Source organism: Austrofundulus limnaeus, unplaced genomic scaffold (genome assembly GCF_001266775.1).
Source record: "Austrofundulus limnaeus strain Quisiro unplaced genomic scaffold, Austrofundulus_limnaeus-1.0 Scaffold118, whole genome shotgun sequence".
Lineage (NCBI taxonomy): Eukaryota > Metazoa > Chordata > Actinopteri > Cyprinodontiformes > Rivulidae > Austrofundulus > Austrofundulus limnaeus.
In genome coordinates this window covers 973,598-985,370 of record NW_013952520.1, presented here as the reverse complement: position 1 = coordinate 985,370, position 11,773 = coordinate 973,598, and the positions used below count along the sequence as shown (strand labels likewise).

At 38.1% G+C, this 11,773-nt stretch overlaps 1 protein-coding gene across 2 annotated transcripts in view; it reads left to right on the top strand.

Annotated features, from left to right (window-relative positions):
* Window positions 1–11,773, top strand: part of nelfb (negative elongation factor complex member B) — a 37,747-nt gene that overhangs the window by 18,126 nt on the left and 7,848 nt on the right. For both annotated transcript variants that reach the window (XM_014014700.1, XM_014014699.1), the window contains exons 2-10: window positions 883–1,043; window positions 1,135–1,234; window positions 3,982–4,212; window positions 6,016–6,201; window positions 6,285–6,397; window positions 6,489–6,591; window positions 7,475–7,570; window positions 9,257–9,399; window positions 10,961–11,067. In XM_014014700.1, the coding sequence (XP_013870154.1) occupies window positions 883–1,043; window positions 1,135–1,234; window positions 3,982–4,212; window positions 6,016–6,201; window positions 6,285–6,397; window positions 6,489–6,591; window positions 7,475–7,570; window positions 9,257–9,399; window positions 10,961–11,067 (1,240 nt within the window). The remainder of the gene's footprint in view (window positions 1–882; window positions 1,044–1,134; window positions 1,235–3,981; window positions 4,213–6,015; window positions 6,202–6,284; window positions 6,398–6,488; window positions 6,592–7,474; window positions 7,571–9,256; window positions 9,400–10,960; window positions 11,068–11,773) is intronic.

Genomic DNA, 11,773 nt, shown 5'->3' with positions numbered 1-11,773 from the left:
GTCCATCACAGATGTCCATCAGAATGTGTAAGATTATTTGTCTTGTTAGCCTGAAAATTTGACTCAAATTCAGTCAAAAATTTTCTGTCAATGGAGTAAGAAAAATTTACTTGGTAAGATTCTTGAAATACTTAATTTGACTCAGTTTTTTTCTCGTTTCAAGAGTCCTACCAAGTAAAATTTTCTTACTCCATTGACAGAAAATTTTTGACTGAATTTGAGTCAAATTTTCAGGCTAACAAGACAAATAATCTTACACATTCTGGTGGCCCTGTGATGGACTTGCGACCTGTCCAGGGTGTACCCCGCCCCTCGCACTGTGACTGCTGGATATGGGCACCAGTGACCCACGCAACCCTGAAAAGGAAGAAGCGTGTACAGAAAATGGATGGATGGATGAATGCTATGTGGAATGTTGACTTAAAAATGTTTAAATCCATGCATTTCATACTAATTAAATTAATCCATATACGTTATTGTTAAAAGAAGAATTAAAAAGCTGATATTGTTAAAATAGCGTGCATTAAATTTCACCGGAAGTGCTTTTATTTTGAAGGGTCACAAAAGTAGTAATTTTTAAGCTGTGGTCAGAGAAAAAAGGGAAATGTTTGTAGCCTTGTTCAGTGTGTTTGCAGTAAAATGTATAAACTGAGAACAGCAAGATCCAGATTGAACAACATATTAATGTGTGACACCTTTGCCTAAATGTTTTGCATTAATTGTGTTTGTTTCTTTGATATTCTTTTAAAGAATGATGGACCTTTTATTCTCATTTAGTAAGTGAATGTGTTCAGTTACAGGAGCTGGGCATGAATCTGTCTAATGTGTCATTATTATTTTTCGTGTGTGTGTGTGTGTGTGTGTGTGTGTGTTTGACGGCAGATGGAAAATGGCATCCTGCTGCCAACGCTCCAGTCGGCTCTGCCTTTTCTCGATCTCCACGGGACGCCCCGGCTTGAATTCCACCAGTCTGTTTTTGACGAACTTCGTGAAAAACTTATGGAAAGAGTTGCAACCATCGCAGAGGGAAAAGAAGAAGACAGGTGTGTGGCTGCTTCTGTTTGACTGAAGGATGTTTTCTAAGTAAATTACACTTAAAACTGTTGTTTGTGTTTTAACTTTTTAATGGTTTAGGTACACAAAGCTTGAAGAGCTGCTGGAGAAGAGTTTTCCTCTTGTTAAAATGACTTCCATTCAGCCAGTGGTGATGCAGGTGCTGAAGCATCTACCTAAGGTAAGTTTTGATATCACGATATGGCAATAAAACTGGGGCTGCACCTAACAATTATTTTGACAATCGATTAATCTGATTAGTTGATTAGTCGCTGTTATTTCTGTCACAAGGTCCATCTATGCTTCCTGTGAGAACAGCTCCTGTTCCAGCTGCACTGTACCTCTCACCTCATCTGATTAACCTTAAAGATGACCTATAAAACTTGAGTTTAACAGCTTATTCACCTGTTTTTCCAACAGTAATACACCTGATTATAAAAAAAATGAAATTAAATACAAATTAAACTGCAAGTTGTCTTTTAAACAAACAACTAATGTACAAATGACTCCAAACAGCAGCCTCTCTCCAGCAGGAGGGGCTGTTAACCTGTCCTGCAGGCTGTAGACATAGCTTTGCAAGTCCAAAATAAACTAAAGAATAACTCTGGTTAAGGTGACAATAACAAAGACCCATTTTTGACGCAATCTCAGTCGGCTTCCAAACAAACTCTGGTGCGGTTCTCTTCTGGTGTGAATCCAGACCGGCCTCGAACAGAACCAACTACAGGAAACATGCTGCTCTTTAGACTTCACAAGCCACCTTTGCTAAGCAACAATAACGCTTTAGTGTTGCTAACGCTACAAACAATGAACTGTTGTGGGTCAGGGAACGAGGGGCAATTCGACTCTTTTGGGTTGCGGCACACATTTGCCAAAGTTGTCTCAAAATTAGAAGCATATTCTAGTGAAACCAAGATTAAATGAGCTGCTCTTGTGCCCTGTCCTGCCCCTTTCATTTCTGTCCAAGTGGAGCAATGACCGTCACCTGCATGGCTTTGTTTATAAATCATAGTCTGCTTGCTAAGAAGCCCAGTGTGAAAGCCAGAGGTGGAAAAAGTACTAAAATGACATACTCATACAGTTACACAGTGAAAATTTTACTCAGTTATAAGTAAAAAAGTACCTGTGTAAAAAGTTTTTTTTTTTTGATCAAAGTCTTTTTATTATTATTTTTAACACAAACTACAGAAAAAAAAAAACTAAAAGAACACAAAACAAAACACACACACCCAAAATCCCTCCCATCCCTCCCCTCCTATACCGGATCTACTGCAACAACATAAAACCATCTTGTATTCATAAATCAGTGATATAATGAACAGGTTTGTGTACATGAAACAATATTTGACCTTTACACAAAGTTATCTGCTGAAATTTTTTCTACTCAAGCTATAAATGGCTGCCAGATATCAAAGAATTTGTTTACAGATCCCCTAACAGTATATCTAATCTTCTCTAAATGRATRYARGACATAACTTCTCTTAACCAATGACCATATACTGGAGGATGTGGATCCTTCCATCGAAGAAGAATAAGTCTTCTAGCCAGTAGAGAGCAGAAAGCTAACACCGTCCTCTGATGTTCACTGAGGGAAGCCTCTGCTGGAGCCACCCCAGAGAGATGAATGGTGATGGATGAACAGTTTGTCCAAATAGTCCTGAAAAGGTGTCAAAGATGCCTTGCCAATATCCATGTAGCTTTGGACAGGACCAGAATGTGTGGCAGGAGATTGTCCGCAGTGATCACACGATGGATCCAAGTCCTTTTTGTATTTGCTTTGTGTAAAAAGTTAATCATTAAAAATTGACTTTGAGTAAAAGTTTTTGTCGCAGACCTTGAGACCCTCGCATAGATGGCTGTGACAGAAATCATATACTGCATGGGGAACGTGGGGCATCTGAAATGAATGGCAAAGTATACACAAATATCACAGATAAAAACGCTCATATGTTCTTTTGCATGAGTCCAATTCCCTCCAAACCTGCACCGTACATTCTCTCTCAGACTTCATTGCATCATATCAGAGAGGTGCCACACAACAAGAGAGCAAACTTTTTTAGGAGCATCGTATGACCATGGGACCAAAAACAAGGTGAAAGAGGCTGTTGAGCAACGTACTCAAATTGCACAAAAATCCACTTTTCTGACATCAGTCTGCCTTTAGGAGCATCTTACATGGGCAGGACCAGACGGGGTGATAGAGGGCCTCCCTGTGTGCAAAATACTCAAATATGCTTCCTTAAGGACTTTTTCCAACCCAGGCGGACTACATTACCCATAAGCCCCCTCTGTGACATCAATATTTTGTAATAAATATAAATGTATTTTTGGAAAGATAACATTGATAACATACTGTAAAAAAGATTTCACATTGCTGAGATGAACAGTTGTTGAAATATTCACATGTAAATAAACAGGAAGTTATGTCAAAGGGGAATGTCTGAATGCAAACAGAGCGTTGCTACTATGGCCAACAACACAGACTGTAGAGAAGAATCTGATGTTTCTTTAAATTATTTTAATCACTATCATGGATAGATGAGAAAGAGTCAAGAGTTCAAATATTGTTGTTTAAATAAACAAAAACCAGGGAGTTTTCTTTCACAAAGAGTTCCCCTTTGATGTCACTTCCTGTTTCACTTTAGCTGAGGCAAATTCAAAAGGAAATTTGCTAAATATGTGACATAATGGGTAAAATCACGTATATCATGCCAGGTTTCTTAAATATAAATATATTTTCTTTGACCTTTTTTTATTTCATGGATATGCATGTCACAGGCACTTTAATGTCAAATCTGTTACCCCAGTGGAAAATTTAAATGTCAAATTTAGGCTTTATGTCACATGCTAATTTACTAAAGTACCTTGACTAAAGCTGAAGACAGAAAAAAGAAAAGAACTCCTCTTTATCTTACGTTTTTCTGCAGGTGCCAGAGAAGAAGCTGAAGATGGTAATGTCTGACAAAGAACTGTACAAGGTGTGTGCCGTTGAGGTGAAACGGCAGATCTGGCAGGACAACCAGGCTCTGTTTGGGGATGAGGTGTCGCCCCTTCTCAAACAGTACATAGTGGAGAAGGAGGCAGCTCTGTTCAGCAGCGACCTGTCTATCCTGCACAACTTCTTTAGTTCTTCACCAAAAACACGACGCCAAGGAGAGGTMAGTCAGCGTCTTCACATCAGCTCTCCTCATCAGTGTCACCTAGATTTTCACCTGTAGTTCAGTTGAACTGACAGCTGTTGGTTATAAAAGAGTTCAGACTTTGGAATAAACAACTTTAAAGTCAACTTTTGGCAGCTTTTCCTCAATTTCTCTTTGTAGGTTTAATTCTGTTATTTCAGCCAATTTGTCTCTTTTAAATCAACATTTATTTTTATAGCTTAATGAAAACAGCCTTCTTAAATCAACAATAAAAAATCAAATACATTGCACCCACCCATATCACCCACTGCCATTCATGCCAGAGGTTTAAATTAAAATAATTTTATGTTGAAAGGGGAGTTATGACTGTTTTTGGATTGGCTGAAGTTCAGTAGCTGTGGCAGCCATCTTGATTTGGGTTTACCTTCTGAGATTTCATTAAAATCTGTCCAGTGGTTCATTAGATATTTTGCTAACAGACAGTGTTGATTTTTCTTTTTTTTCGTTTGGACTTCCATTAGTTGCAGTTCCCTGCATCTACTCTTCCTGGGGTCCACACATTGAACACAATCAACAAAAAATACATAACATACATAAAACACATAAATTCAAAATAAAAGTAACTACACAATAAACGAATGTAAAATACAGGCCACAGATCAAAAATAAATTATACTATAATGAAAAATATTTTACAAAAGTACATTCACTTCAAAATGTCAAGCACATACAGTGGCTTGCAGAAGTATTCATACCCCTGGAACCTTTCTATATTTGGTCACATTACATCCACTAATATGAATACATTTCATTGGCATTTACTATAAAAGAACAACACAAAGTGGTACGCAATTGTAAATTGTTAATTATACATGATTTAAAACATTTTTTACAAATAAAGAAGTGAAAAGTGTGGTGTGCAAACCCCCCCTGAGTCAATACTTTAAAGAACCAAGTTTTGTCAAGTCTTTTTAAAGTATGTCTCCAGCAGCTTTAAACATGTAGTGACTGAATTTTTGCCCATTCTTTGCTCAACAGCTCAAGCTCAGTCAGATTGGATGGAGAGTGTTTGTGAAAAGCTGTTTTTTAAATCTTTCCACAAATTTTCAATTGGGTTTAGGTCTGGACTTCTAATTCTAACACATGAATATATTTTGTTTTAAACCATTCCATTGTAGCTTTGGCTTTATGTTTAGGGTTGTCCTGCTGGAAGGTGAGCTTCTGTCCCAGTCTCAAGTCTTTTGCAGACTCCAACTTTTTTTTTTCCAAGACTGCCCTGTATTTGACTCCATCCATCTTCCCTGTCCCTGCTGAAGAGAAGCACCCCAGAGCATGATGCCTCCATCACCATATTAGACAGTGGGGATGGTGTGTTCAGAGTGATGGGCAGTGTTAATTAATAACTAAGTATTAAGTACTAAAACTAAGTATTGAGTACTGTACATGCTCATATTTTTCAGTAGGCCAACATTTCTAAAAAAACCTTCTTTTGTATTGGTCTTAAGTAATATTCAAATTTTCTGAGATACTGAGTTTGAGGTTTTCATTAGTTGTCAGTTATAATCTTCAAAATTAAAAGAAATAACATTTGAAATATATCATTCTGTGTGTAATGAATGAATATAATATATACAAGTTTCACTTTATGAATGGAATTACTAAAAAATCTATTTTTTTTGTGATGTTCTAATTTTATGACCAGCTCCATGACCAGTATACTTCAAATTTAGACCTAAATCAAAGGATAGTCCCAGTTCCACTAAACTTTTCCTGGTTGAAGAGTTATAGTTGTGTTACCATTTCTACTTTTCCGTACTGCAGGTGGTGTCAAAGCTGACCCAGATGATTGGGAAAAATGTGAAGCTGTACGACATGGTCCTGCAGTTTTTACGAACGCTCTTTCTTCGAACACGAAACATCCACTACTGCACACTGAGAGCAGAGCTGTTAATGTCTYTACACGACCTGGACATCAGTGAGATCTGCTCGGTAGACCCCTGCCACAAGGTGAGCTCAGGCTCTCTTCAGATCATACAGTCCTCATGCTTTAGGTCAGTGGTGAGGTATTTTCTGGATTTTTGCTTTTACAGTTCACTTGGTGTTTGGATGCCTGCATTCGTGAGAAGTTTGTGGACGGCAAGCGAGCTAGAGAGCTGCAAGGTTTTCTGGATGGTGTGAAAAAAGGACATGAGCAGGTCCTCGGGTAACAAAGGAGCTGCTAGTTTAAGTTAATCCACAACAAATCAGAGTTTCAAGGTGTGGATTAATCATTTGAGGGTTTCTGTGCTTCCCAGAGACTTGTCTATGATCCTGTGTGACCCGTTTGCCTGCAATACTTTGGTGCTGAGTATTATAAGGAACCTACAAGAACTGCTAAGTCAAGATGCTTTGCCAAGAGTAAGTATTGGCTTTATACAAAAAAAATCTTATTGTTCATAGAGAATGCAAAATATTTTATTTAACAACTGAAGATTTTCTTTTTGTAAAACATATTTTAAAGAATAAACTAAAATGAGAAATACATATATCCCTCTGTCTAAACAACTATCAGATAATCACCATGTAATTTACATTTCTAAATGATTTTAAAAATCAGTTTTCCTATGAAAAGAAGTGTGCATGAAATGCACCATGCTTTTGATCGAAGCCTGTTATCTAATTTATTCATATAGCGTGTTTAACAGCTGCCATTGGTAAAAGTGCTACATATAAAATAATGAACAGAAACACATTACTGAACACAATAAAGCTAAAAACTAAAATATAAACCAATTAAAACATAGTTATATATACATTTGAAAACTAAATGATGTAAAATAGTCACATATCTTGCTGTATTAATAGCCACTGAATTGAAATGTGTTTTAAGATGTGAAGGTTTGCTTGTGTAGTGTTAGTGAAAGATGACACACAGTTTTGGGTTACAATCACAAAGCTACAAACACCAGGTTTTGCTTGAATGCTAATGGAGAAATAGTAGAGAGAAGATGAGAAATTGGCCAAAAGTGCCAGCACTTGAGAATAGATAACGAATTAGCATGAAATTTTTAGAGCCTATGGGTGGGCTGGGCTTTGAAGTAGGGGTCCCTGCAGTCCATAGTGGGAGTTTCAGAGGTAAGCTCTTTTCCTTCATCTCACTGCCTTGGTGTGCCTTCTGAATGGTCAGAGACAGCCAGAACATGTCATGTGAATGTGCCCTGTGTGCTTCAGGAGGGGGTTTTGTGTGTTTGTCTCACTGTATTTTGGAGGAGTCAGAACAGTTGTGTTTGTGTGTAAACAGGACAGCCCAGACCTGCTGCTGCTGCTGAGGATGCTGTCTCTGGGTCAGGGAGCCTGGGACATGATTGACAGCCAGGTCTTCAAAGAGCCTCGTTTGGTGCGTACACCCTCACAACTTCAATGTTTCTGTTCATTCTTGGTGTAATGGTGTTTGTATTCATTCTGAATTGTCACAGTACAGACATTTGGCACTGGTACATAGGAAATTTGCAAGACACTGCTCCTACCTGGAATAGGGCGCACATTTTGTTTAACTGCATTTTGCTAACAGCCACAACAGATACAAATCAAAATATAAAGGACACTACACCAAACAAAGCATGACTAGCTGGTTAAACGTAAAACACAGACACTTACAGAGCTGCCTGTTTGTTTTTTAAATCAGCTGTTTGGAAATGTCCAGACTAGCGAATACCACAGGGATAGCGTGGCAAAAAATCAGATTGAGGTTGGGGGACTTTTAAAATATATTTACCAAAAGGCTCTTTGGAAGATGGGACCAATAATAATAATAATAATTATTATTATTATTATAATTACTCTAAGCAACTTTGTCACCAGCAAACAAGCAGATTTAGCCCTACCAAGTCGATGTCCTGCTGTGAAGCGGTACCAGAGGTTCACTTTGACAAAGACAATAGTTTGCAGACGAACAAAGCGGGAGGGGCGAAATGGAGAATGAGTGTAATCATGCTTTAAACCTTCTGAGACCATGGTTTCTATGTTAGTCTAACCAATCACAGAACCTGCGTGTAATAAAGAGGAGGCAACTTCAATGGCCTTTAACCAATGACAGCGTGGGGTTTCATTTTACTAACTCCAGACAAAGAAAAGGGCGTAATTAAATTGAAAAGCTTTCTTCTCATAGTTTTTTTTAATCCTCTCTTGCCTCAAAAAAGTAAGATAGCTAGATTAAAACCACAATAAACCTTAGGTGAATGTTACAAACTTAGGTTTAATTTTTTGCTTTAACCTGATATAACAGTAAACTGCTTATCAAAGAAAATTGTCACGCCACACAGTTAAATCAAACATACTTGAAGCCACCTTAAATTGCTAAATATACATAAATAAGAAGTATTATTAGATAAAAAGAAATAGTTGGTAATCTTGAATTAAAGAAACATCTTTGGTTAAGAAGACATGAGATTAGAGACTTCCTGATGGTGGAGAAGTGAGCCTCAGCATAATTTCTAAGCTCCCAGATGGTCTAGCCATCCCTTGGCAATTAGCTTAATAAAACACTGTTACCAGTACTTACAGTAGTATGTTAGGGGGTAACAAGAGCAAGATGAGAGGAAATAAGCAAGAAAATGAAAAAGAAACAGCTTTTTTCATTGAAAGAAGTTGACAAGGATAGCAAGCTGAATGCTTGCTATCACAAGGCTATGGACGTTAACAGTGGTGGGCAGCGCTGCTTCAAAAGTTAGCTGCACAAATTCTAAAGCGCCAACTAAATTATTTAGGTCTGCAAGTTCTAAAGCGCATATGCTCACTTTACTTTCACAGCATTGCACGTCATCGCAGTCTGAACTAAAGTTCATTCCTGAATAAACACTGTTGCTGATAAATTATCAGACCACGGCCTTTTGGGATGATGGTGAAAATAAAAATTTCCCATACAATATAAATATGGAGTTTTTTAGTTATAATTTAAGCTTAAACTGAACGTGTTATCTGTTTTGTTTTTTTTATGTCGGCATGAAAATAAGCAAAATCGTGGTTTCAGTTTTACACAAAGGTTAATGTTTTTTTATTTGGCGTTCTCTTCATTCTTTCTTAGGATTTGGAGGTGGTGACCCGCTTCCTGCCTTCAATGATGTCTGTTGTTGTTGATGATCATATCTTCACTGTAGAGCAGAAGCTTCCAAATGAAGAAAAGAGCTCTCAGTCATATCCCACCGCCCTCCCAGATGCATTCACCAGGTAAAACATGAAGGGCAGAGCTGGTTCAAATATAAACACATTTCCTTGTACCATTTTGTTTGTATCCTGGTGAAGATTCTCAGTCATCCAAATCATGATCAATCCAAAAAAATAGGTTAAAAAAATAATTATTATAATTTGAGTTTTATGTTGTAGCAGAAGATGTTTCTCTTCCCATCCAGTAGGCTCTCATTTCAAAATATCTGCAGTGTGTGGACTTCCAAGCTTTACGGACCTGAAGGAGAGGCCTCGTTAGTGAATAAGAGTGAAAGAGAAGGAATCAAGCCTAATGCTATTTATTGATATTTTTTAAAAGTTGAAATCTGAGTCCTCCTTTTCTGTTTATTTTTTTTCTCATTTGTCATACCATATTTTTAGACCATAAGTCACACTTTAGGTATAGTTTGGCTGGTCCTGCTACTTATAGTCAGGTGTGACTTATATGTTTTTTTTCCTCTTTATGATGCATTTTTCAACTGTTTAAATGTTAGGTCATACTGACTGACATGAACTAAGGAGTAAATATTACAATCTGCAGCCATSAGAGGGTGCTCTAGGCTTGTGACAACTACGGTACATGTTGATTCTGTACCAGTTAAAAAATGTGCAGTTTAAAATAGTCAAGGAGCCGAATGGTTGTTTGTCTCTGTGTGTGTCCCTGTGGTTGGACAAAGATGAACAAGGCAGTGGTCTGAACCTCCAAGGGGTGCATCTGTATGCATCCTTAACATTAACATAACAGATGAAGGGTTTTATGATCCTGGGTGGCACAGTTAAACGGTGTGAATATGAGAAGTGTGTTGGAGAGTGAGACATGGTTAAAGCTGCCACACAGGAAGATGAATGAGTCTGGATAACTTAGTCTTGTAATGGTAGTGTGTACTGTACCATAAGCCATGTCTACATGTTATGATGGAGGAATGTAAACAACAATAGCAGTCACTGCAGAGGATTCTCTAGGCAGGTAATCTTGTCTGATGCTCACTGCCAGGAGTTCAGTATCTTTGGTACAGACTTGTTCTCGTACCGTAGCATGGCTAGAGCTGTTAAGGAAAATAACAAATCCTCCTCTTCTCTGCTTAACAGACTCTTTGGTGTCCCTATCTGCTTGGATCGTTCTGAAGCCACTTATAGTTGAGAGAGTCTGAAATATCATCATTAAATCAAGTTTCACAAAAACACAAACTGTCTCAAACATTTCTGGCTTCTGACTACGGACTCCAGCTCAGCCACCTTGTTGTTCAGGAAGTGGGCATTTCCCATAACCACTGATGGAAGAGTTAGTCTAAAAGTCCAGTAGTGTGTTTGAATGTGACTGACACATGACCTTAGAGAAACCTGAGGTGTATCTTTTCTGTAAAAAATAAATAAATAAATAAAATGTAATTACTCCTAAAATACATGAAAATTTCTCAACATAACTGGTCAGATTTTTGTAACTCATCTACTTCTTGCTACTTTTCTAAATGAGGAGAATTTCTTGCTGTTTCTGTGCAGTAACGTTTTTAAATCTTTAACATCTTCTCTTAAATGGCTTTACTTCATTATTGTCTCATCCTAGGTACCTGCAGAACAATCGAGTGGCCTGTGAAATGGGGCTTTACTATGTGCTACACATAGCCAAACTGAGAAACAAGAATGCCTTGCAGAGGTTACTTCCTGCTTTAGGTAAGAGTCATTCCTCTGATGTGAWATTCAGATTCTAAAGTATCACAAAGAACAAGAAGCACAGAGACAGACTCCTTCAGTGTGTGAATGACAGAGGCAGTAACCAGAAGCAAAGAATATGTGGAGTTAAATAGCCATTATTTTTACTCACCAAATATCCAACAACTTACTACCAGCAATGTGGACCAAGCTCTGACACCAGTTGTACAGGGGCCTAACAACCTGTATCAATGGGCCTGGTACCCCATACTCAGTCGAACACCTTCTCCAAGTCCACAAAACACATGTAGACTGGTTGGGCAAACTCCCATGCACCCTCCAGGACCCTGCTTAGGGTGTAGAGCTGGTCCACTGTTCCAGGACCAAAACCACACTGCTCTTCCTGAATCTGAGATTCGACTATCTGATGGACCCTCCTCTCCAGAACCCCTGAATAGACCTTACCAGAAGTGTGATCACCCTGTAGTTGGAACACACTCTGCCGTCCCCCTTTTTAAATATGGGGACCACCACCCCGGTCTGCCAATCCAGGGAAACCAGGGGTCATGTCATCCAACACAACCCCACAACATCCAGAGCCTTAAAGGGATCCTGATTAGTTGTAACGTTAGAATTTATAAGATAAACATATACTTTAGCTGTAAAATAAAGACTGTAAAAATACTGTAGGATGTTCAGTTTTTATTTTTTTTAAAATATATTTTAA